The following is a 21,345-nucleotide window of genomic DNA, read 5'->3' as shown; positions in this document are numbered from 1 at the left end:
TCAGGCGGATTACCTGAAGTCAGGAGTTCGAGACCAGCCTGGCCAACATGGTGAAACCCCGTCTCTACTAAAAATACGAAAATTAGGTGGGCATGGTGGCACACGCCTGTAATCCCAGCTACTCGGGAGGCTGAGGCAGGAGAATTGCTTGAGCCCAGGAGGTGGAAGTTGCAGTGAGCCGAGATTGTGCCACTGCACTCCAGCCTGGCTGACAGAGCGAGACTGTCTCAAAAAATAAATAATTGTGCTAAACTGAAATATACTAAAGAGTTCAGTTTAGCAAGATAAAAGGAACCCTCCAGATATTTCTTAGCCAGTTTGAGAAACAATACCACCTTTGAAAAGCCCCTCATGTGCCTTATTTACTATTTATTAGATAATTAGGAGTGACTAGACTATTTGGTTTTAGTTTTAATACTGAGCATTACTAGCAGCTGTGATCCTGGCAGGCTATCTCCGAATAATTTTTTTTAAAGCGAAATACAGGCCGGGCACGGTGGCTCATGCCTGTAATCCCAGCACTTTGGGAGGCAGAGGCGGGGTGGATCACTTGAGATCACGAGTTTGAAACCAGTCTGGCCAACATGGTGAAACCCCGTCTCTACTAAAAATACAAAAATTAGCCTGGCGTGGTGGCTCACCCCTGTAATCCCAGCTACTTGGGAGGCCGAGGCAGGAGAATCGCTTGTATCCGGGAGGCGGAGGTTGCAGTGAGCTGAGATCGCACTACTGCACTCCAGCCTGGGTGACAGAGACTCCGTCTCAAAAAAAAAAAAAAAAAAAAAAAAAAAACAACAATGGAACCTATTCACGTTCTTCTATTTGTCTTTAATAATCCTGGGCAATAGTCAACTAATAATCCTGGGTAGTAGTCTGGAGAAGACACTCCTAGTGGAGTTTACTCGGGAGAGGGCGGAGAAATACATGACATGAGCAGTACAGGCTCATGGTTGGGAGCTGGGGGAAGGCTGAGAATCCTCCCCGGAACCTCTGGATTCTGACGCCCCAGGGGTTCTGCACTTAGGCTGGCCGGGCTCGGGATTGAAGCCGGAGACGTCAGACGCTAAGGTTGCTTAGATTGCGGCCCGCGTGGAAGGCTCTTAGCCACCCTGCCTGGCCCGAGGTAATCGCGTTAGGGACGCTTTTTCTGCAGCAATGATATACCCCGCCGAGCTGTCCCACGTCCTGGTTGGGACCTCTTGGTTTCGGTTGGCTGGGCTCAATCCATGCGTACGCCTCCGCCCTTCCCTCTGCGTACCCCTGCGGGTTCAGCGAATCGGCTGCAAGAAGCCCTGCAACCGAGAGGTGAGCGGCGGTTGGCGGCGGTGCCGGGGTTGGCAGAGCCCGCGGGTTGTCTACGCCGCGGGGCCTACGTCTCCGTCGGGCGTTCACCTCGGGAGCCACACCCGGGGCCCAGAGCCACCGCTCAGCACGCGGGCACGCGGCGGGAGGGAAGGAAACCGCGGCGCTGGGGATGGAGAGGGGGAAAGTGAAGAAGAAAGAGAAGGAAAAGGAGACGCAGAAGGAGACAATCAGAGAAGAGGGTAGGGAAGAGAAAGTGAAAAGAAAGGAGGTGGAGCAGAAAATTAAACAAAAAGAAAAGGAGAAGCAAGAGAAGCAGGAGAGGAGAAAGAGAAAAGAGGAGAAAGATGAAAAGAGGACAAAGCAAGGGAAGGAGACAGAGAAGAAACAATTTAAGGGACAAGAAGAGAAAGGGGAGAACAAGGACAGCACCTTGACAAGGACCCCGCTCGAGCCGCTGGTAAGAGACCCAGTGCCCAGGACCCCTTGCCCCAAGGCTTTTGTCGGCCGTTCAGACCCCAGCGCTGTCTCTGTTGCGTCGGAGGCCCCCGACCCGCGCGGGAGCGAATGGATCTCAACTGAGGGCTATTTACCTATGGATGAAAGGGATGTGCCAAACTTTGAACGACCCATCGCCAGTCCCTTTTCCCGGGCCCCCTGCCCACCCTAGCCCTTATCGCTACCCCTGTAGCGATCCCCCTGATGTCTTAACCTTCGTTGGGTCTAGTGTTGAGGGACAAGAGATCTCGGTCTTCATGGGGACACGGGGAACGGCCCCTCTACTGCCCTTAGGTCTGTCCAGCATGCAACACTAGCGCACAGACCACCTGATCACATTTAGAAACCAGCCCCGAACCCTCCCCGCATGAAGGGGAGGCCCTTCTTTGCATTGAATGCGTTCTTTGTCAGAAGGGGCAGGGTTCCTGAATGCAGGAGGTGTTTGGGGACGCTGCGGTTGATGCCTCCATTGTTTTCAGACCACCAGTACCCTGAATGGATGGCGGAAAAGTTTTAACTGACAGGTCTTAGAAACTTGGCATTATTTGGGTCAGCTGAATGGTCTCTGTGCTCCTGGAGTTCCTGAGCTGGCTCCTTGGCTTAGAGCTGCAATCTGGTTCTAAACAATTTGAATGATTAACACAGTTTGCGTGTGTGTGTGTGTGTGTGTGTTTTCTTTTTTGAGACAGGGTCTCACTCTGCCTCTCAGGCTGGAGGGATCCTCCCACCTCAGCCTGGCACCGCCCCATCTCCTAACCTCAGTGACTGGCACTACAGGCACACGCCACCATGTCCAGCTAATTTTTGTATTTTTGTGCAGAGATGGAGTTTCGCCATGTAGCCCAGGCTGATCTCAAACTCCTGGGCTCCAGCAATCCGCCCGCCTCGGCCTCCCAAAGTGCTGGGATTACAGGCGTGAGCCACCACGGATTAACAGAGATTTGATCTCTGGTAAAACACAGACACATAGACCCATATTTGGCTAAAGGAATAACTTGACAAAAAACAATGGTGTTCAGAATCACATTTTGTGTCTGAACTGTTTTACAAATTCAGCTTTCCTTAGGAGAAGGTAAATATGAGGAAGCCTGAATGCAGAATTTCTAAGTAGAATGGGCGTAGGGACAGCAACGTGGTTGGAAAGGGAACTGGTGTTTTTGTTTTTGTTTTTTTGAGACAGAGTCTGGCTCTGTAGTCCAGGCTTGAGTATAGTGGCGTGATCTCGGCTCACTGCAACCTCCACCTCCCAGGCTCAAGTCATCCTCCCACCTCACCCTCCCAAGTAGCTGGGATTACAGGTGCACACCACCGTGCCTAGCTAATTTCTGTATTTTGGGTAGAGATGGGGTTTCGCCATGTTGCCCAGGCTGGTCTTCAACTCCTGAGCTCAAGCGATCCACCCGCCTTGGCCTCCGAAAGTGCTGGGATTATAGGCATGAGTCACTGTGCCCGGCCTGGGAACTGCTTTTAATTCACACTATTTTATAGGGCCTAAGATGACATTAGTCTAGGTACCACTAAGAAAGAAAAAAAAAGCCGGCGCGATGGCTCACACCTGTAATCCTGGCACTTTGGGAGGCCAAGGTGGGCGGATCACCTGAGGTCAGGAGTTCCAGAACAGCCTGGCCAACATGGCAAAACCCCATCTCTACTAAAAATACAAAAAAAGTAGCTGGGCATGGTGGCATGTGCTTGTAATCACAGCTACTCGGGAGGCTGAGGCAGGAAAATCGCGTGAACCTGGGAGGCAGAGGTTGTAGTGAGCCAAGATCGTGCCACTGCACTCCACCCTAGGCGACAGAGTGAGATTCTGTGTCAAAAAAAAAAAAAAAGAAAAAAATTCTCCCAATCAAAATATGACATACTCTCGATTGTCAAAGACATTCTAATTTCAGAGATGTTAAAATGTGGAATGTGGGGGGAATGTGTATCTTAGAATGAATGAAGTATGTTGGGGTAGGCTGAATGGGGCCTCTGGTGAATACTGACAGGACACAATCCACTCTTGGCTGCCACTTCTTGGTGCCGGTATTGCTTTAAAACGTGCAATTGTAAGCCATCCAATGAAGTCTCCCTTACCTTGACCCACTCTCAGAATGACATTATAACATTTAGATGCAAATGAAGGGAATGGAGAAGAGGCAGGGATGGAAGACACCTATGAAAATACAATTTAGTTTAAGAGCCATCAAAGATTTGCTCCAAGAACAAATACGTACATTTTTTCTTCTTTTTTTTTTTTTTTCGAGACAGAGTTTCACTCATGTTGCCCAGGCTGGAGTGCAATGGCGCGATCTCAGCTCACTGCAACCTCCACCTCCCAGGTTCAAGTGATTCTCCTGCCTTAGCCTCCCCAGTAGCTGGGATTACTGGCACTTGCCACCACGCCCATCTAATTTTGTATTTTTACTAGAGATGGGATTTCACCATGTTGGTCAGGCTGTTCTCGAACTCCTGACCTCAGGTGATCCAGCCTCCTTGGCCTCCCAAAGTGCTGGGATTACAGGTGTGAGCCACCGCACCGGCCTACTTTTTTTCAAATTCTGTTATTCACTATATGGCCTTCATAAATCATGATCTCTGTACAAGTCTTTATTAGGCCAGACCTTAAAAGATCTCATTTTCACATAGATGTTTCTAAAAAGAAAGTGGGACAGACATTCTAATGCTGTTTAAGATCACTTTTTTCTAGAAATCTAGTTTAAGTCTAATGTCAACATTTAGAGGTCAAGCAGAACAAACAGAAATGTATACGATTATTGTTATTTCTAAACCAGCGCCATTGAAGACAATTATTAGAGTTTTTTGTGCATAAGAAACTTCTTTAGTAGGATCTTTGAGAAGTAGAATTGAATTCCTGTGAGCAGTCTGGCTATATTGTTGCATATTTATTATTGTTTATGTTAAAGTTTACACCCTGGAAACCACATTTCGGAGCACTCTGTACGATCTTCACACCAGCCTGCCCTTCTGTCCCTCAGTCATTTGCCAAAAAAATTCTAAGGCTAATACGTTGATAGAATGCTTTTTTTTTTTTTTTTTTTTTGGGATGGAGTCTCTATCACCCAGGCTGGAGTGCAGTGGTGTCATCTCAGCTCCTGCAACCTCCACTTCCCGGGGTTCAAGCAATTTGTGCCTCAGCCTCCCGAGTAGCTGGGATTATAGGCATGTGCCACCGTGCCCGGCTGATTTTTATATTTTTGGTAGAGACAGGGTTATGCCGTGATGGCCAGGCTGGTTCCAAACTCCTGGCCTCAAGTGATCCACCAGTGTCAGCCTCCTAAAGTGCTGGGATTACAGATAAGAGCCACGACCCCTGGACTAGAATGCTTCTTTCTAAGTTTACTTCAAGTTCATCAGTTTGGTTTTTTTTGAGACGTTGTCTCGCTCTGTTGCCCAGGCTGGAGTGCAATGGCACGATCTCGGCTCACTGCAACCTCCGCCTCCCAGGTTCAAGCGATTCTCCTGCCTCAGCCTCCCAAGTAGCTGGGATTACAGGCACCCACCACTGCACCGGGCTATTTTTTTTTTTTTTGAGACGGAGTCTCCCCTGTTGCCCAGGCTGGGGTGCAGTGGCGTGATCTCGGTTCACTGCAACCTCTGCCTCCTGGGTTCAAGCAATTCTCCTGCCTCAGCCTCCCGAGTAGCTGGGACTACAGGTGCCCGCCACCACGCCCGGCTAATTTTTTGTATTTTAAGTAGAGACGGGGTTCCACCATATTGGCCAGGCAGGTTTCGAACTCCTGACCTCAGGTGATCTGCCTGCCTTGGCCTCCCAAGTTCATCTGTTTTTAAAACAAATACTCATTTGTGATTGAAACTGGCTTAATAACTTCTATAACCTTTTCATTTAATTGTGATACTTATATTAAGAAGTATAAGAGGGAGGCCGGGTGTGGTGGCTCATGCCTGTAATCCCAGCACCTTGGGAGGCTAAGGTGGGCAGATCACGAGGTCAGGAGTTCGAGACCAGCCTGACCAACATGGTGAAACCTCGCCTGTAGTAAAAATACAAATTGCGGAGCATGGTGGCGTGTTCCTGTAATCTCAGCTACTCAAGAGGCTGAGGCAGGAGAACCGCTTGAACCCAGGAGGTGGAGGTTGCAGTGAGCCGAGATCATGCCACTGCACTCCAGCCTGGGCAAGAGAGCAAGACTCCAACTCAAAAAAAAAAAGTATAAGAGGGAAACCTTGCCCTGAGATCTTACAATCTAGTTATTCAATTGGGAAGACAGGAGAAATTAATAATTGAGACCTTAGATGCTTATGCACTGAGTGGCACAGTCAATACATGCACCACGGAGGTCCCAAGACCCCAAACAAAATGAATTCAGATGCAGTCTCCAATTCATAGACACGAATTCAAGAAGCAAAATGAAGTCTGAGAAGTGGTCCTGTAATCTATAGCACTGCTCATAAATGCTGATAGTATTTATTTGATAGACTGATCAGGAGGTGGGGGATAGAGGAGGGATGTGAAATTAGTATCACATAATGAACAGCTAATTAGAAAATATTCACTAGTTGGTACAGTTTGTTCTGGACCTATAAAATATTCGTGAAGTTTTATCTTTTTTTTTTTTTTTTGGAGACAGGGTCTCGCTCTGTTCCCCAGGCTGGAGTTCAATGTGTGATCTCAGCTCACTGCAACCTCTGCCTCCTGGGTTCAAGTGATTCTTGTGTCTCAGCCTCCCAAGTAGCTGGACTTACAGGTGCACGCCATCACACTTGGCTAATTTTTTGTATTTTTAGTAGAGATGGGGTTTCACCATGTTGGCCAGGCTGGTCTGGAACTTCTGACCTCAAGAGATCCTCCTGCCTCAGCCTCCCAAAGTGCTGGGATTACAGGCGTGAGCCACCGCACCTGGCCCGTGGAGTTTTATTCTGGTTACAATTCCAAGAATATTATTGGATTCTACCACAGGCAGGCCCACTGCCAAGACTCAGAAAAATGAGCCCCTGCTAGCATGGGCTTATTGATTTATCTTTTTGTTTCACAGGAGAAAAACAAGCAAATCCTAGTGCTGGGCCTGGATGGAGCGGGAAAAACCAGTGTCCTGCACTCTCTAGCTTCAAACAGAGTACAGCACAGTGTGGCACCCACCCAAGGTTTCCATGCAGTTTGCATCAACACTGGAGACGGCCAAATGGAGTTCCTGGAGAGTAAGCTCTCTGTTCCTTAGTTACAAGATAGCCACATTTTATTGTCTCTTAAGCCAGATATGATGTTAGCAACATTGAGTCCTTGTGAAAACTAACACTGAATCAAATTTTCCTAGACTTTTAGAATGGATGTGTAGTTTAATAACCAGGTACACTGTGGGGGAAATCACTTTTTGCTTTTTTGATATTCTCCTTTTTACAGTAGTGATGATAAAGGGGAATTTAGAGGGAGGCTTTAGCACTCCCTCCTATAATCTCCTGTAATCAGCCTTCTTCCCACACTACTGCAAATGAGCATGCAATCTAAGTGTAAGTACAGTGTGCTTGCTTCTCTGCAAATAAAATTATAGACAAGCTCCAAACCTCTTCTTCTAAATAGATGGCAGTCCACAGGCCCCTACTGGATAGTAATTCTGGAGTCGCCACCTCTAAATATTACTGTCTCCTGAAGTTGGGTCAAGTCCTCTTGTCTTCTCTTTACACATTCATCCATCCTCATTGCATTAAATACCATCTATATGCTAATGGCTCCCAAATTTATCTATCCAGCCCAAACATATCCAAGTCCTCTAAAACCTAACAAGGGAAAAACAAAATGCTTGATATCTGTTCCTTTCCCTGTAATCTTCTGGTCAGTAAATGGCTCTATACCCATCAAGTTGCTCTAGCCAGAAACCTGAGAGTCACCCTTGACTCCTCCTTTTGCATCCCCACCTCCAGTCCACAAGTAAAACACTATGAATTTTGCTATCTCTGACGCATCTCTCAAATTCATTGGTTACATCCTTTGTACTGCCCCTATGCAAGTCGGAACCTCCATCATCTATTACTTAGATTATTAGATTATTATAGTCACCTTTTTACTTTGGCTTTTATCATTTACGAAGAGCAGTATTTTAACACATACTTTTAAGTACATCATTTGCTAATTTAAAACTCTTCTGTGGAGATCTCATCCTTGTAATAAAATCCAAAGTCTTTGTTATGACCCATGAGGCTCTTCATAAACTGCCTCCTCCCTAACCTTACCTCACCCCAGGCTTATTGTACTCCTTTCTTTCTCTCCTTTTAAAAGAGCTTTCTTGGGTGTGCCTTCTGTCAGAGATAGTACTACCCCTGCTCTTCCCATGACGGCTTGCTCCTTAGCCTTCAGGTATTAGCTTACATGGCCCCATAAAATCAATCATTCTTTTTTTTTTTTTTTGAGACAGAGTCCTGCTCTGTCACCCAGGCTGGAGTGCAGTGGTGCGATCTCAGCTCACTGCAACCTCTGCCTCCTAGGTTCAAGCGATTCTCTTGCCTCAGTCTCCTGAATAGCTGGGATTACAGGGACACACCATCATGCCCGGCTAATTATTTTGTATTTTTAGTAGAGACGGGGTTTCACCATGTTGGCCAGGCTGGTCTCGAACTCCTGACCTCAGATGATCCACCCACCACTTTGGCCTCCCAAAGTGCTCAGATTCAGCCGTGAGCCACTGCGCCCAGCCCATAAAAATCATTCTTTCTAAGTATGTTCCCCAATGCTGTTTGCCTCCTCCATAAGGTTTTTAATAACATTCACTTTTTATTTTTATTTGTTTTTGATCTGTCCACCCAACTGGATGGTAACTTTTGCTATACTTGTTTTGTTCAACAATGCATACCCAATGTCTGGCAAATAGTACGTATTCAACAAAAATGCATTAAGTGCCAACTGTGTTCACGATTTTTATCATGATCATCAATATCCTGAAAAAGAATAGCAGTTTACACTTGCAATCTTTGAGTTTTAAAATGTGTGTCTGCACAGTGGCTATATTAAGCCATCAGTTTAGGTAAATTTTCATAATGCCACAGGGCAGAGCTTCTAAGGAGGCTTTTTTTTAGGATGCAGCATCCAGTGGTATTCAGTGATATAAATCTGTATGGGCTGTTATGCTATTGTGTAACACTTGGAGTATGTTGGGGATTGGTGGGAGGTGAAGTTTTATTGTATAAGCCTATTTGTAGAAATGATATATTCACATATAATTTTGCCTATATCTCTTCATCAACATTCTACAGATCATCTTAATCTTTAAAAAATTCTTGTAGTTTATGCACAAAAAAGTAGTGGCAAAAATAAATGGAGAGATTTCAGTTGCTATTATAGTTTTTGAAAGGCCTTCCTGTGACAAAACCACAAATCCTGGTTAAAATTTATTTTTTAAAGCATCTAAGAACTTGCAACAAGTTAGACAAATTTTCAAGGCTACCTGCTTTACTCTTCCTGCTCTTTCCCTCCTCCCAAAGAAAGAAAAATAAAACAACTCGTGAGTTCAAACTGGAGTGGCAGCCACAGTAGATAAGCAAAGAGAAAAGTGGTGTTATCTAGAGGCACATACCAGTATTTAATCTCAGTGGGCCTGAGACAAAATAGGAAAGAACTAACTAAGATGCCTGCATGACACGAGGGCCCCTGGAAGAGTGCTAACCTGCTCCCAGTCAGTAGCTCCCCCAGTTTCTAATTCTGAAGCAAAGCCCCCCAGTATTCTCATAAATTAAGATTAATCAAATATGAGTTCAGGCCAGGCACGGTGGCTCACACCTGTAATCCTAGCACTTTGAGAGGCCAGGGCAGGTGGATTACTTGAGTCCAGGAGTTTGAGAACAACCTAGGCAACATGGCAAAACCCTACCTATACAAAAAATATAAAAAATGAGCTGAGCATGGTGGTGCATGCCTGTAGTCCCAGCTACTCTGGAGGCTGAGGCAGGAGGATCGCTTGTGCCCAGAAGGCAGAAGTTGCAGTGAGCCATGATCACGTCACTGCATTCCAGCCTGGGCAACAAAGTGAAACCGTGTCTCAAAAAAGAAGATGACAAAATCTACTGATCAAAACTAGCATTTAAAGCATTTATAATCTTAAATGCTTATAGCTAGCTGAAAGGAAAATAGCTGAAAACTTATAGGTTAAATATGCAATGTAAATTAGGTAAAAGAACAACAGAATAAAACCAAAGAGGGTAGAGGGAGAGATAATAAAGACATGAAGCCAATGAAATTGATGAAGACATGGTAGCAAAGATCAGCAAAGTCAAAAGTTAGTTCCTTGAATAGATAAACAAAATAGACAAATTTCTGGTGAAATTCATTAAGGAAAATCTGGAAACCACAAATAAATAATGTCATGAAGGAAAAAGGGCATATCATTGATTAGGATGACAAGAGTATAATACCTGTATTAACAAATTTGTACCAATAGATATAAAGTCCTGGATAAGTGGCAAAAATCCTCCAAATATGTGTCTTAGGAAAATAGACCCAATAAGAAATAGGAATATTAAAGAATTTAAAACTTTTAAAGAAATCAATAGCAAAAAATCATCCTATAATGAAAAACACCAGATCAGTTGGTTTATAGGTGGGCTTTTATCAATCTTAATCTTACATAAATTCTTTCAGAGAATAGGGGAAAAAAAGAAATGCTCTCCAACTCACAGTATGAGGTCACTGTATATCCAAACCAGCAAAGATAGTATAAGAAATGGAAATGTAGAAAGCTGAACAAAATTGTAGTAAACTAAATTCAGTTAATATATTAAAGAGATAATGTATCACCAGATGAGTTTCTCCAAGAATGAAAGGTTGGTTTAACATTTGAAAAATAGCCAGATGTGGTGGCTTATGCCTGTAACTCTAGCACTTTGGGAGGCCAAGTTGGCGGATCACTCACCTAAAGTCAGGAGTTCAAGACCAGCCTGGCCCAAAATGGTGAAACCCTGTCTCTACTAAAAATACAAAAATTAGCCAGGCATGGTGGCAGGTGCCTGTAATCCCAGCTACTCAGGAGGTTGAAGCAGAAGAATTGCTTCAACCCAGGAGGTGGAGAGTGAGCTGAGATCATGCCACTGCACTCCATCCAGTCTGGATGACAAGAGCGAAACTCCATCTCAAAAAAAAAAAAAAAAAAAAAAAATTTTTGAAAAAAATATGTCATTCACGACTTTATCCATCAAAGTAAAAAACATAATCACCTTAATAAAAGCAGAAAAAAATCTGCTAAATTCAGTTTCCATTTATGATAGAAATTCTTAATAAGTTAAAAATAAATGGGAATTCCTTAACCCATCGAAACCTCAGAAAACTTTACTCCTAAACAGAAAGTACTAAATGTTAGAAGTACTTTCATTCAACATTATACAGGAGGTTCTAGTCAGTTTGAGAAAAAGAAATAAAAGGCCTAAGAATTAGAAAGGAAGAAATAAAACAGTACTTATTTACAAATGATATAATTGTCTTCAAAGCCTAAAACACCCTTCAAATTATTAGAAATGATAACAGCTTGGCAAGATAACTGTATATAAAAATATAAAATTAATTGTATTTCTGCTATCCAGCAGCATGTAGCCATTTTCAATAGCAACAAAAGATAGGAATAAATCAAACAAAAAAATGTGTCTCTATAAAGAGAAAATGTGTAGATGTCATTGAAAAACATCAGAAGACCTAGAGACATAACACAGTTTTCATGAATAGGTAGACATTATATCAAAAAAATTAATTATCCCCAAATTGACGTTTAGATACAATTCAATTCCAATCAATAGCTCAACAAGATTTTTTAAAAAGAGTTTGACAAACTGAGGCTAAAATTTACATGGGTGAGCAAAGGGGTAAAGAAAGCCAAGACACTCTTGAAGAAATTAATAAGAAGGATGGACTTGTCCTGTCAAGTATCAAATCTTATTATAAAGCTATGAAACTAAAATTTGTGGTGTTGGCACAAGAATAAACAAAACGACCAAAGGAACAGACTAGAGAGTCCACTGGGGAAACTGTTCAATAAATGGTGCAGGGACAACATGGAATAAAAATGAAATTAGTTTCCTGCCTCCTATGCATGCAAATGTATACATCAATTTCCGATGGATAAAAGCCAAATGTAAAAAGCTTTGTGGAGAAAATATAGACTATCCTTATGACTTCAGGATAGAGAAAGATTTTTTAAACAGGATACAAAAAATAATAACCACAAGAAAGATGGATAAATTTAACTACATTAAAATGGAAAACATCTGTTCATTAAAAAGATGCCACAAAATAGGGGAAGATACATGCAACACATCCAAGCAAATGCCTAGTATCCAGAATATATAAAGAACTCCTACAAATAAAGACAACATAAAAACATTGGCAAAAGACATGAATAACATTTCACATAAAACAAATTAGAAGTGAACATATGAAAAATACTCAACTTGATCAGTAAGTAGAATTCAAATTAGGCAAAATAAAAAATAAAAAAAAGAAATCCAATAATATCAAGTTTTGAAGAGGATGTGGCCAGGTGCAGTGGCTCACACCTGTAATCCCAGCACTTTGGGAAGCCAAGGTGGGTGGATCACTGGAGTTCAAGGGTTCAAGACCAGCCTGGGCGACATGGCAAAACCCAGCTCTACAGAAAATACAAAATTAGCCAGGCATGGTGGCTCGTGCTTGTAGTCCCAGCTACTGGTGAGGCTGAGAAAGGAGGATCGCTTGAGCCCAGAAGGCAGAGGTCGCAGTGAGTGGAGATTGCACCACTGCCCTCCAGCCTGGATGACAGAGCACAACCTTGTTTCAAGGAAAAAATAAAATAAAAATAAAAAGAGGATGTGGATATAGAGGAAATTTATTGGCTATTAGCTGTTGGCAGAGTGTGTATTGGTACCAACTTCTCTGGAAAACAATTTGGCGTATTTGGCATTAGTTACATGCTTAGATAACTGGAGAAACTCTTGCTTGTATGCACCTCAGGAGACAAATACAAAAATGTTTAGAGCAGCATTGTTTATTGTAGCAAGAAATGAGGAACGACCCAAATGTCCACTGATGTTTAAACTATGTGTGTTAAAACCATATGAGTTACTTAGAAGGTCACACAGCACTATTTTAACAAATTAAAAACACAAAATACTTCAAAGAATGACTAGCCTACCTCTGTAGAAAGGAAGCCAAAGGAAAGGCAAAGATCCTTTCTTGTTAGCATTTAAAATACTTTTGTTAAGTTCTTGAAACAGAGGTCCAAAAAGTTTTTCTGTCAAGGACTACATAGGAACTAATTTATGCTTTGCAGGCCACATGCTCTCTGTTGCAACCACTCAACTCTGTCTTGAGAAAGCAGTCATAGACAATACATTATATATATATATGTTAGTGTTACTATAAAAGTTTATTTCTGGGCACCAAAATCTAAATTTGATATAATAGTCCTGTATTAGAAAATGTTGTTCTGCCTTTTTTTTTTCTCCAAAATTTAGACATGTAAAAGCTATTTTTACCTAGTGAGCTGTACAAAAATAGGCAGTTGGTCAGATTTGAACTGTGGGCCATGGTTTGCCAATACTCCTCCTAGGACAAAAATAAAAATAAAATCCATTGTATATATGTTATTATCATTAACCAAAAAGTTTATTCCGGGAAGAATCAGCAGGATGAAGTAATCAAAAGGCATTTTTTTTTTCTGAAGCAAATATTCCTGAATACCCACAGGATCATATTAGCTCTCAGTGCAATATTAAGAGCAGAAGTTAGTTCTGGGATTTTGACAAAGGAAAATAATTGTGCAAGTGAGACTAGCCAATGAACTCAGTTCATTTAAAAATTATTTTAATGTGTATTTTAGCCTACCATCCTTTCCATTCTTAATTATTTCAGTAGCATACTCCCATTTTCTTTTTCTTTTCTTTCTTTTTTTTAGATAGATGGGGGTCTCACTCTGGAGTGTGGTGGTGCAAACACAGCTCACTGTAGCCCTGTTCACACCACTGCACTTCCTGGGCTCAAGTGATCCTTCCACTTCAACCTCTCTAGTCGCTAGCAGCACAGGCATGCACCACTGGCATGCACCACCAGCATGCACCACCACACCGACTCATTTTTTTAGTTTTTATTTTTGTAGAGACAGGGCCTCACCCTGTCGCCCAGGCTGGTCTTGAGCTATTGGGCTCAAGCAGTCCTCCTGCCTCAGCCTCCCAAAATGTTGGGATTACAGGTGTGAGCAACTGCACCTGGCCTTACTCCCATTTTCTGAGCTATAACTGATAAACATGCAGTGGCTGACATGGCTGCTGTGGACAATGGGATCGGGAGACATCCACTGTAGTATTTAGCGTCTCTCTACTGATCTTTTATGATACAGTTATGAATGAACCACTTGTGATGGTTCTGCTCACCAACCAGTTTCCCGCTAACATGCCTCTGGTCACTCTGAGGACTGGGTACACTCTAACACGGTGATATTTTATCAAAACAGCTGTCCTGTGTTCAGAAATCTAGATGTGCTCTCCCTGCTCCCTGGGTGGGTGCTTCTGTGATTTTGTGTGTGTGTGTCTTCTTCGTCTACTATTCTCTGTAGTTGGTGGCAGTGAACCTTTTCGGTCCTACTGGGAAACGTACCTATCCAAGGGATTGCTGCTGATCTTTGTGGTGGATTCAGCAAATCACAGCCGATTACCTGAGGCCAAGAAATACCTTCATCAGCTAATTGCAGCAAACCCAGTACTTCCTCTGGTTGTGTTTGCAAACAAACAGGTAAAAATCTGTGCAAATATAAATTGTACTCAAGAGTTTTGTAATACAAGAAACGTATACTTTTAATAGCTAGATAGTGGACAATATGCTATATATTTAACTCAGTTTATGTTTATTAGAGCTCTTGGATTATAAACACCTTGAGGGTGGAGACTTGTTCATTTTTGTGTCCCTTGTAATACCTAGTATACTGTCTTGTGCATGCCAGGAATTCAACAGATGTGTGTTGAACTTAGTTCAATAAATACATACTGTTAAATTTGATTCAACAAAATATTTGAGTGGCTACCATGTATAAAGAAATCATTTTGCTTTAGATCTATTGACCTGAACTTATTCTACACATGCATTAAAAATATTAAATATATGTGGAGAATTTGGAACCCTTGTGCACGGTTGGTGAGAATGTAAAATGGTAGAGCTGCTATGGAAAACTGTAATGTGGTTCCGCAAAAGAATCAAAAATAGAGGCTGGGCACGGTGGCACACGCCTGTAATCCCAGCACTTTGGGAGGCCAGGGGTGGGGGATCATGAGGTCAGGAGATTTAGACCATCCTGGCTACCATGGTGAAACCCTGTCTCTACTAAAATACAAAAGATTAGCTGGGAGTGGTGGCGGGCGCCTGTAGTCCCAGCTACTCGGGAGGCTGAGGCAGGAGAATGGCGTGACCCCGGGAGGCAGAGATTGCAGTGAGCCAAGATCGCGCCACTGCACTCCAGCCTGGGCAACAGAGTGAGACTCTATCTCAAAAAAAAAAAAAATCAAAAATAGAATTCCCTTATGATGCAGCAATTCCACTTCTGGGTATACAGTGAAAAGAATTAACAGCAGGGACTCAAATTGATATTCATATGTTTGGCTGTTTTATGTTTTGCATTGTTTTGTATGTTTTATGTTTTTTATGATATGTTCATAGCAGCATTACCCATAACAGCCAAAAATGGAAGCTATCCAAGATAAATGGATATATAAAATACGGTATGCACATGCAAAGGGATTTTTTTTTTTTTTAAGACAGAGTTCTGCTCTAGCACCCAGGCTGGAGTGCAGTGGTGTGATCTCAGCTCATTACCTCCTGGGTTCAAGTGAGTCTCATGCCTCAGCCTCCCAAGTGGCTAGGATTACAGGCATGCGCCACCACTCCTGACTTTTTTTTTTTTTTTTTTTTGAGACAGAGCCTTGCTCTGTCTCCCAGGCTGGAGTGCAATGGTGCAATTTCAGCTAACCACAACCTCTGCCTCCCGGGTTCAAGTGATTCTCATGCCTTAACCTCCTGAGTAGCTGGGACTACAGGCACATGCCACCACACTCAGCTAATTTTTGTATTTTTAGTAGAGACAGAGTTTCTCTATGTTGGCCACGCTGATCTTGAACTTTTGGCCTCAAGTGATCCACCCACCTGGGCCTCCCAAAGTGCTGGGATAACAGGTGTGAACCACCGCACCCGGCTATAGGATCTTGTTCAGCCTTAAAAGGGAAGGAAATTCAGACACATGTTCTGACATGGATGAACCTTGAGAACATTATGCTAAGTGAATAAGCCACTCACAAAAGGGCAAATACTGTATGATTCCATTTATACGAGGTACCTAGAGTTGTCAGATTGATAAAAACAGAAAGTGGAGTGGTGATTTCCATGGGTTGTGGGAGGGAGGAATGTGCAGTTATCATTTAATGGATACAGAGTTTCAGTTTTGCAGATAAAAGCTTTGGAGATGGATGGTGGTGATAGTTGTATAACAATGTGAATATACTTAATGCCACCGAACTGTACACTTAAGATAAGGAGAAAGATTTTGTTATATGTATTTAACACAATAAAAATTGAAAAAAATTAAACATCTATAATATTGTAATGCTGAAGTCCCTTTCTCAATTGTTAGGTTTGCCAATCATAGAAGAGCTCAATTCCTGACTTTTCTCCTACTACTTCTATGGGTGAATGTATATGGAAGTAAACTAAGTAATTATAAATGATGACCTAAAATAGGAGCCTATGTTAAAGTCCAGTACGGAAGCTAGTCCGGCAGATTTTGACATTTTGCTGGCATTTTAAAAGAGAGGTTGGGCTGGGCGTGGTGGCTCATGCCTGTTATCCCAGCACTTTGGGAGGCCGAGGTGGTTGGATCACGAGGTCAGGAGTTCGAGACCAGCCTGGCCAACATGGTGAAACCCCGTCTCTACTAAAAAATATGAAAATTAGCCAGGCATGGTGGCGCATGCCTGTAGTCCCAGCTGTTCAGGAGGCCGAGGCAGGAGAATCACTTGAACCTGGGAGGCAGAGGTTGCAGTGAGCCGAGATCGTGCCACTGCACTCCAGCCTGGGTGACAGAGTGAGACTCTGTCTCAAAAAAAAAAAAAAAGAGAGAGAGAGAGGCTGATGCTTTTATTGTTTTGTTTTTAAGTGGAGCATCTTAAGTACCATAAACTACAAAGATTTAGAAGATCATGGTACATGTAAGTGAGCTGTATAGTATTCCATAGCATTAATATACCAAAATGTTACCATTTTCTTACTGCTGGGAATTTTGAGTTATTTCCAATTTTTTATTGTTCTTAACAGTGCCGCCAGTGAGCCTTCATGTATGTGTCCCTTTGTGGATGTGTATGAACATTTTGCTGTGGATATGCCTAAAATAATTGCTGGGATTTTGGATTTGTACATATTCTGTTTTATTAGATATCACCAAGTTACTCTCCAAAGATGTTGCATAAATTTATTCTTCCACCAGCAGAATTGACAGTTTTTGCAGCTCTACATCCTTGTCAATACTTGGTATTGTCAGACTTTTTCATTTTTGCCAATCTGATGGGTGAACTTGTTTTTTATTATTCTAATGTGCATTTCCTTAACTACTTGTGAGTTTGAACATTTTTTCAGATGTTTATTAGTCTCCACGTCTGTAAATTGCCTATTAATATGTTTTCCCGAATTCCTACTAGGGTGTTTATCTTTCTTATTTCAGTTGTAGGAGTCTTTCATATCATTTGGAAAAAATAATTCTTTGTTAGTTATGTGCATTACAATGATCTTTTCCAGCATCCTGGTGGCTTATCATTTTACTTTGCTTACTTTTATACAAAAGATTTTCTTCCCTCCCCTCCCCTCCATCCCTCTCTTTTCTTTTCTTTTTTTTTTTTTTTTGACAGAGTCTCACTCCGTCGCCCAAACTGGAGTACAGTGGTGTGATCTCGGCTCACTGCAACCTCCACTTCCCAGGCTTAAGCAATTCTCCCACCTCAGCCTCCCAAGTAGCTGGGACTACAGACACGAGCTACCACACCCGGCTAATTTTGCATTTTTTGTAGAGACAGGTTTTCGTCATGTCGCCCAGCCTGGTCTCGAACTATGGGGCTCAAGCAATCTACCTGCGTCGGCCTCCCAAAGTGCTGGGATTACAGGCGTGAGTCACTGCGTTCGGACCTTTTTTTTTTTTGAGACAGGGTCTCACTCTGTCGCCCAGGCTGGAGTGCAGTGCAGTGGCATGATCATAGCTCAATGCAGTCTCAATTTCCCCAGGCTCAGGTGATCCTCCTACCTCAGCCTCCCTAGTAGCTGGGATTACAGGTGTGCACCACCATGCCCAGCTCAATTTTTTGGGCATTTTTTGTAGAGATGGGATTTCACCCTGTTTCTCGGCTGGTCTTGAACTCCTAGGCTCAAACAATCTGCCCACCTCAGCATCCCAAAGTGTTGGGATTATAGATGTGAGCCACTGCACCCAAGTGATTTTCATTTTTAATATTCAAATTTATCAGTACTGTGCCTTATGGTTTGTATCCGTTATCTTCAGCAAACTGAATAAACAGAGCCATTTGTTATCACATTTATAACTTTTATTGGGCCTTGATGATAAAAGATTTGAATATCCTAGTTTAAGATTAATGCATCTTTGTTTATATTCCTTGGCCAAAATATTTGGTACAATCTTTTAGGTGACTCGCTGGTTCAAGTTATTATATAAGGGTTTTCAAAAAGTCATCTTACTATCTTTACTCTTTGGGTTATGACCTCTATTAAGGCACGTAGAGGAAAGTGTGGAATACACCAGGTATTTTTGCCTGATGTGCTTTATCATTACAGAGAACCCCTTCTCCCATCCATCACCCTCCCTCCCTCTCCTTTTTCTTCCTCTCCAACTCCACCAGTGAATTTATTAACCTGAGACATCATTCGCATGTTACTGGATCCATTAACACTGTTCAAAAAGTTAGCATAGGCTCTAAACAAATTCAGGTTTCAAACAGGCAACTACCAATATCCAGAGAGGTAATCAACTCCAGCGAGGTACCATGGACAGCACATCAGGAAAAGCCCCACAGGCTCCAAGTGATAGAATTTGATAAGTTCGGGACATGCACAGTGGCCCATGCCTATAATCCCAGCACTTTGGAAGGCCGAGGCGGGCGGAACACCTGAGTTCAGGAGTTCGAGACCAGCCTGGGCAACATGGTGAAAACCCATCTCTACTAAAAATAGAAAAATTAGCTGGGTGTGGTGGTGCACACCTGTAATCCCAGCTACTTGGGAGGCTGAGGCAGGGGAATCACTTGAACCTGGGAGGCGGAGGTTGCAGTGAGCCGAGATTGCACCACTGCACTCCAGTCTAGGTGACAGGGTGAGACTCCCATCTCAAAAAAAAAAAAAAAAAAAAAAAGATAGGTTCATATGATACAGGAAAAAAAAAGACACAATATTAGGTTATTTCCAGAGATTTAAAAATGATCTTCTAAAACTTAGGGGGAATGCTATGAAATAACAGAAAGCCAATTACAAATGCAATTTTAGAAGTGAAAAACTTTTACAAAGGACTGGAAAACTATAGCTGAATCTGTGTATTTATGAAAGGGAATGTCACAGGTCATTTGCTTAAATAATACTTGGTGTATGAGAGTTAAAGATGTATGTTTTGACCTTGCCATTTCCATCGTAACGAGGTTTTGGCCCTGGCATGGGGCCTAAGCACAGGCTTCCTGTCTTCCCCTCTCTGCCTCTTCCTGTGGGTTTCCCTCTTCCAAGCCTCCCCCATCTCTTTCCCTGTCTCTCCTCTGAGCCTCCTTTTCCCACTGCACCTTGTCTGAATCTGTTCCCTCTCCATTCTCTTCTCTGTCTTCCTCTGCTCCCCAAAATTGGTTGAGGATTTTTTTGGTCAGTAGAAATAATGAGCACAAAAGAAAACTCACAGTAGCAAGAACTATAATTGGTAAAGTATGATATAGACCTAAAACAATAGATGAATCAAATTTCTGTTATTAAATATAAATGAAAATAATTGCTCCTGTTGAAATAATCTTAGAAGATTAAAAGGAAAATGGAAAAACAAAGTTAGGCTGGGTGCAGTGGCTCATGCCTGTAATCCCAGCAGTTAGGGAGGCCTAGGTGGAAGGATTGCTTGAGGCCAGGAGTTTGACACCAGCCCGGGCAACATAGCAAGATGCTCCTCTTTACAAAAGATTTTTTAAAATGAGTGGGGCGTGGTGGCACACACCTGTAGTCCCAGCTACTCAGGAGGGTGAGGCAGGAGAATTGCTTGAACATGGGAGGCAGAGGTTGCGGTGAGTCAAGATCGCGCCACTGCACTCCAGCCTGGGCGACAAAGCAAGACCCTGTCTTTAAACAAACAACAAACAAAATTAGAAACAGATTCACTGCACCGTTTAGAAAATTAAGATATTATATTGGCTTAGCTTCATTCCAGAATATACTTTTTTTGGATAACTCCTAAATGCTGGCATAATTCTGATGAAAACATTTTTATTCGAACAACCTCTGGGCTCATAATAATGGAGTCACAATATCCTCTATATGAAAATGGTGGGGTCACTGAGAGCAATAAGTTAGAGTAATAAATGTGTTTATCTGAAAGGATTGCAAAATAACCAACTTTGTCCTATTCTTATTCCACTCCGGATGAAGGATCTGGAAGCAGCCTATCACGTTACAGATATCCATGAAGCTTTGGCATTATCTGAAGTGGGAAATGACAGGAAGATGTTCTTGTTTGGAACCCACCTGACTAAGAATGGCTCAGAGATACCCTCCACCATGCAAGATGCCAAAGACTTGATTGCACAGCTGGCTGCAGATGTGCAGTGACCAGGACTCAGCCCACTGTGCGGCCCACAACTGAGATGTCATCAGTGTTGGATGGCAGGCTTGAAGCCAAAGGTTTCCACCTTCAAATAAAAATTAAGCCATTTCCTATTTTCTTAATGCATGGGATGTATATAGCCAGCCCTCCATATCCATGGGTTCCATATCTGCAGATTCAAGAACTGTGGATCAAAAACATTCAAAAAGAATAATAACACAACAATAAAAATAATACACATTTTAAAATACAATATAACAACTATTTACATAGCATTTACATTGTATTAGGTATTATAAGTATCTGAAGATGATTTAAAATACACGAGTAGATGTGTGTAGGTTATATGTAACTACTATGCCATTTTCCATCAGGAGCTTGAGCCTCCACATTTACCTGTGAGGATCTTGGAATCAATCTCCCTGAGAATACCAATGGACAACTGTACAAAGATAATGCTAACATATTAACAGCATCTCTATTTGGATTTTGAATGTTAAAAATATTTGTAAAACAGTGTATTGGGGGTATTGGGATTTTTAATCAACAAAGGTAAAATGAACATTAGCAAGCATTTGTCCCATTTATTGTTTTGCAATGGCATGAAATTATATGAAATTTTTTTTGTGGGGGTGGATGGGGTCTCACTCTGTTGCCCAGGCTGGAGTTCAGTGGTGTGATCCCAGCTCAGGTGATCCTCCCTCCTCAGTTTCCCAAGTAGCTGGGACTAGAGGTGCACGCCACCATGCCC

General features: G+C 42.5%; 1 protein-coding gene across 2 annotated transcripts; it reads left to right on the top strand.

Annotated features, from left to right (window-relative positions):
• The first annotated feature begins 818 nt into the window (after positions 1-818).
• ARL9 (ADP ribosylation factor like GTPase 9) lies at positions 819-20,707 on the top strand. 2 transcript variants are annotated; one of them, XM_003268403.4, is made up of 4 exons: positions 819-1,123; positions 6,801-6,963; positions 14,325-14,500; positions 20,420-20,707. In XM_003268403.4, the coding sequence occupies exons 2-4, from the start codon at positions 6,948-6,950 to the stop codon at positions 20,597-20,599; spliced, it is 372 nt and encodes a 123-aa protein (XP_003268451.1). In that variant the 5' UTR covers positions 819-1,123; positions 6,801-6,947; the 3' UTR covers positions 20,600-20,707. The 2 variants fall into 2 exon arrangements, with proteins under 2 accessions (XP_003268451.1, XP_012354830.2); XM_012499376.2 differs by lacking the exon at positions 819-1,123 and adding an exon at positions 1,277-1,762.
• Positions 20,708-21,345: the final 638 nt, after the last annotated feature.

This window comes from Nomascus leucogenys, chromosome 9 (genome assembly GCF_006542625.1).
Source record: "Nomascus leucogenys isolate Asia chromosome 9, Asia_NLE_v1, whole genome shotgun sequence".
In the NCBI taxonomy this organism is placed as follows: domain Eukaryota; kingdom Metazoa; phylum Chordata; class Mammalia; order Primates; family Hylobatidae; genus Nomascus; species Nomascus leucogenys.
Note: the sequence above shows the minus strand (reverse complement) of the source record. Positions and strands in the feature narration are given on the sequence as shown.

Bases quoted from the DNA above. Each gene is read 5' to 3' on its own strand.
- ARL9 (XM_012499376.2), top strand. From the start codon at position 1,475: ATGGAGAGGGGGAAAGTGAAGAAGAAAGAGAAGGAAAAGGAGACGCAG. The intron at 1,763-6,800 runs GTAAGAGACCCA...TTTGTTTCACAG, and splicing joins GGACCCCGCTCGAGCCGCTG to GAGAAAAACAAGCAAATCCT. The intron at 14,501-20,419 runs GTAAAAATCTGT...CTCCGGATGAAG, and splicing joins TTGTGTTTGCAAACAAACAG to GATCTGGAAGCAGCCTATCA.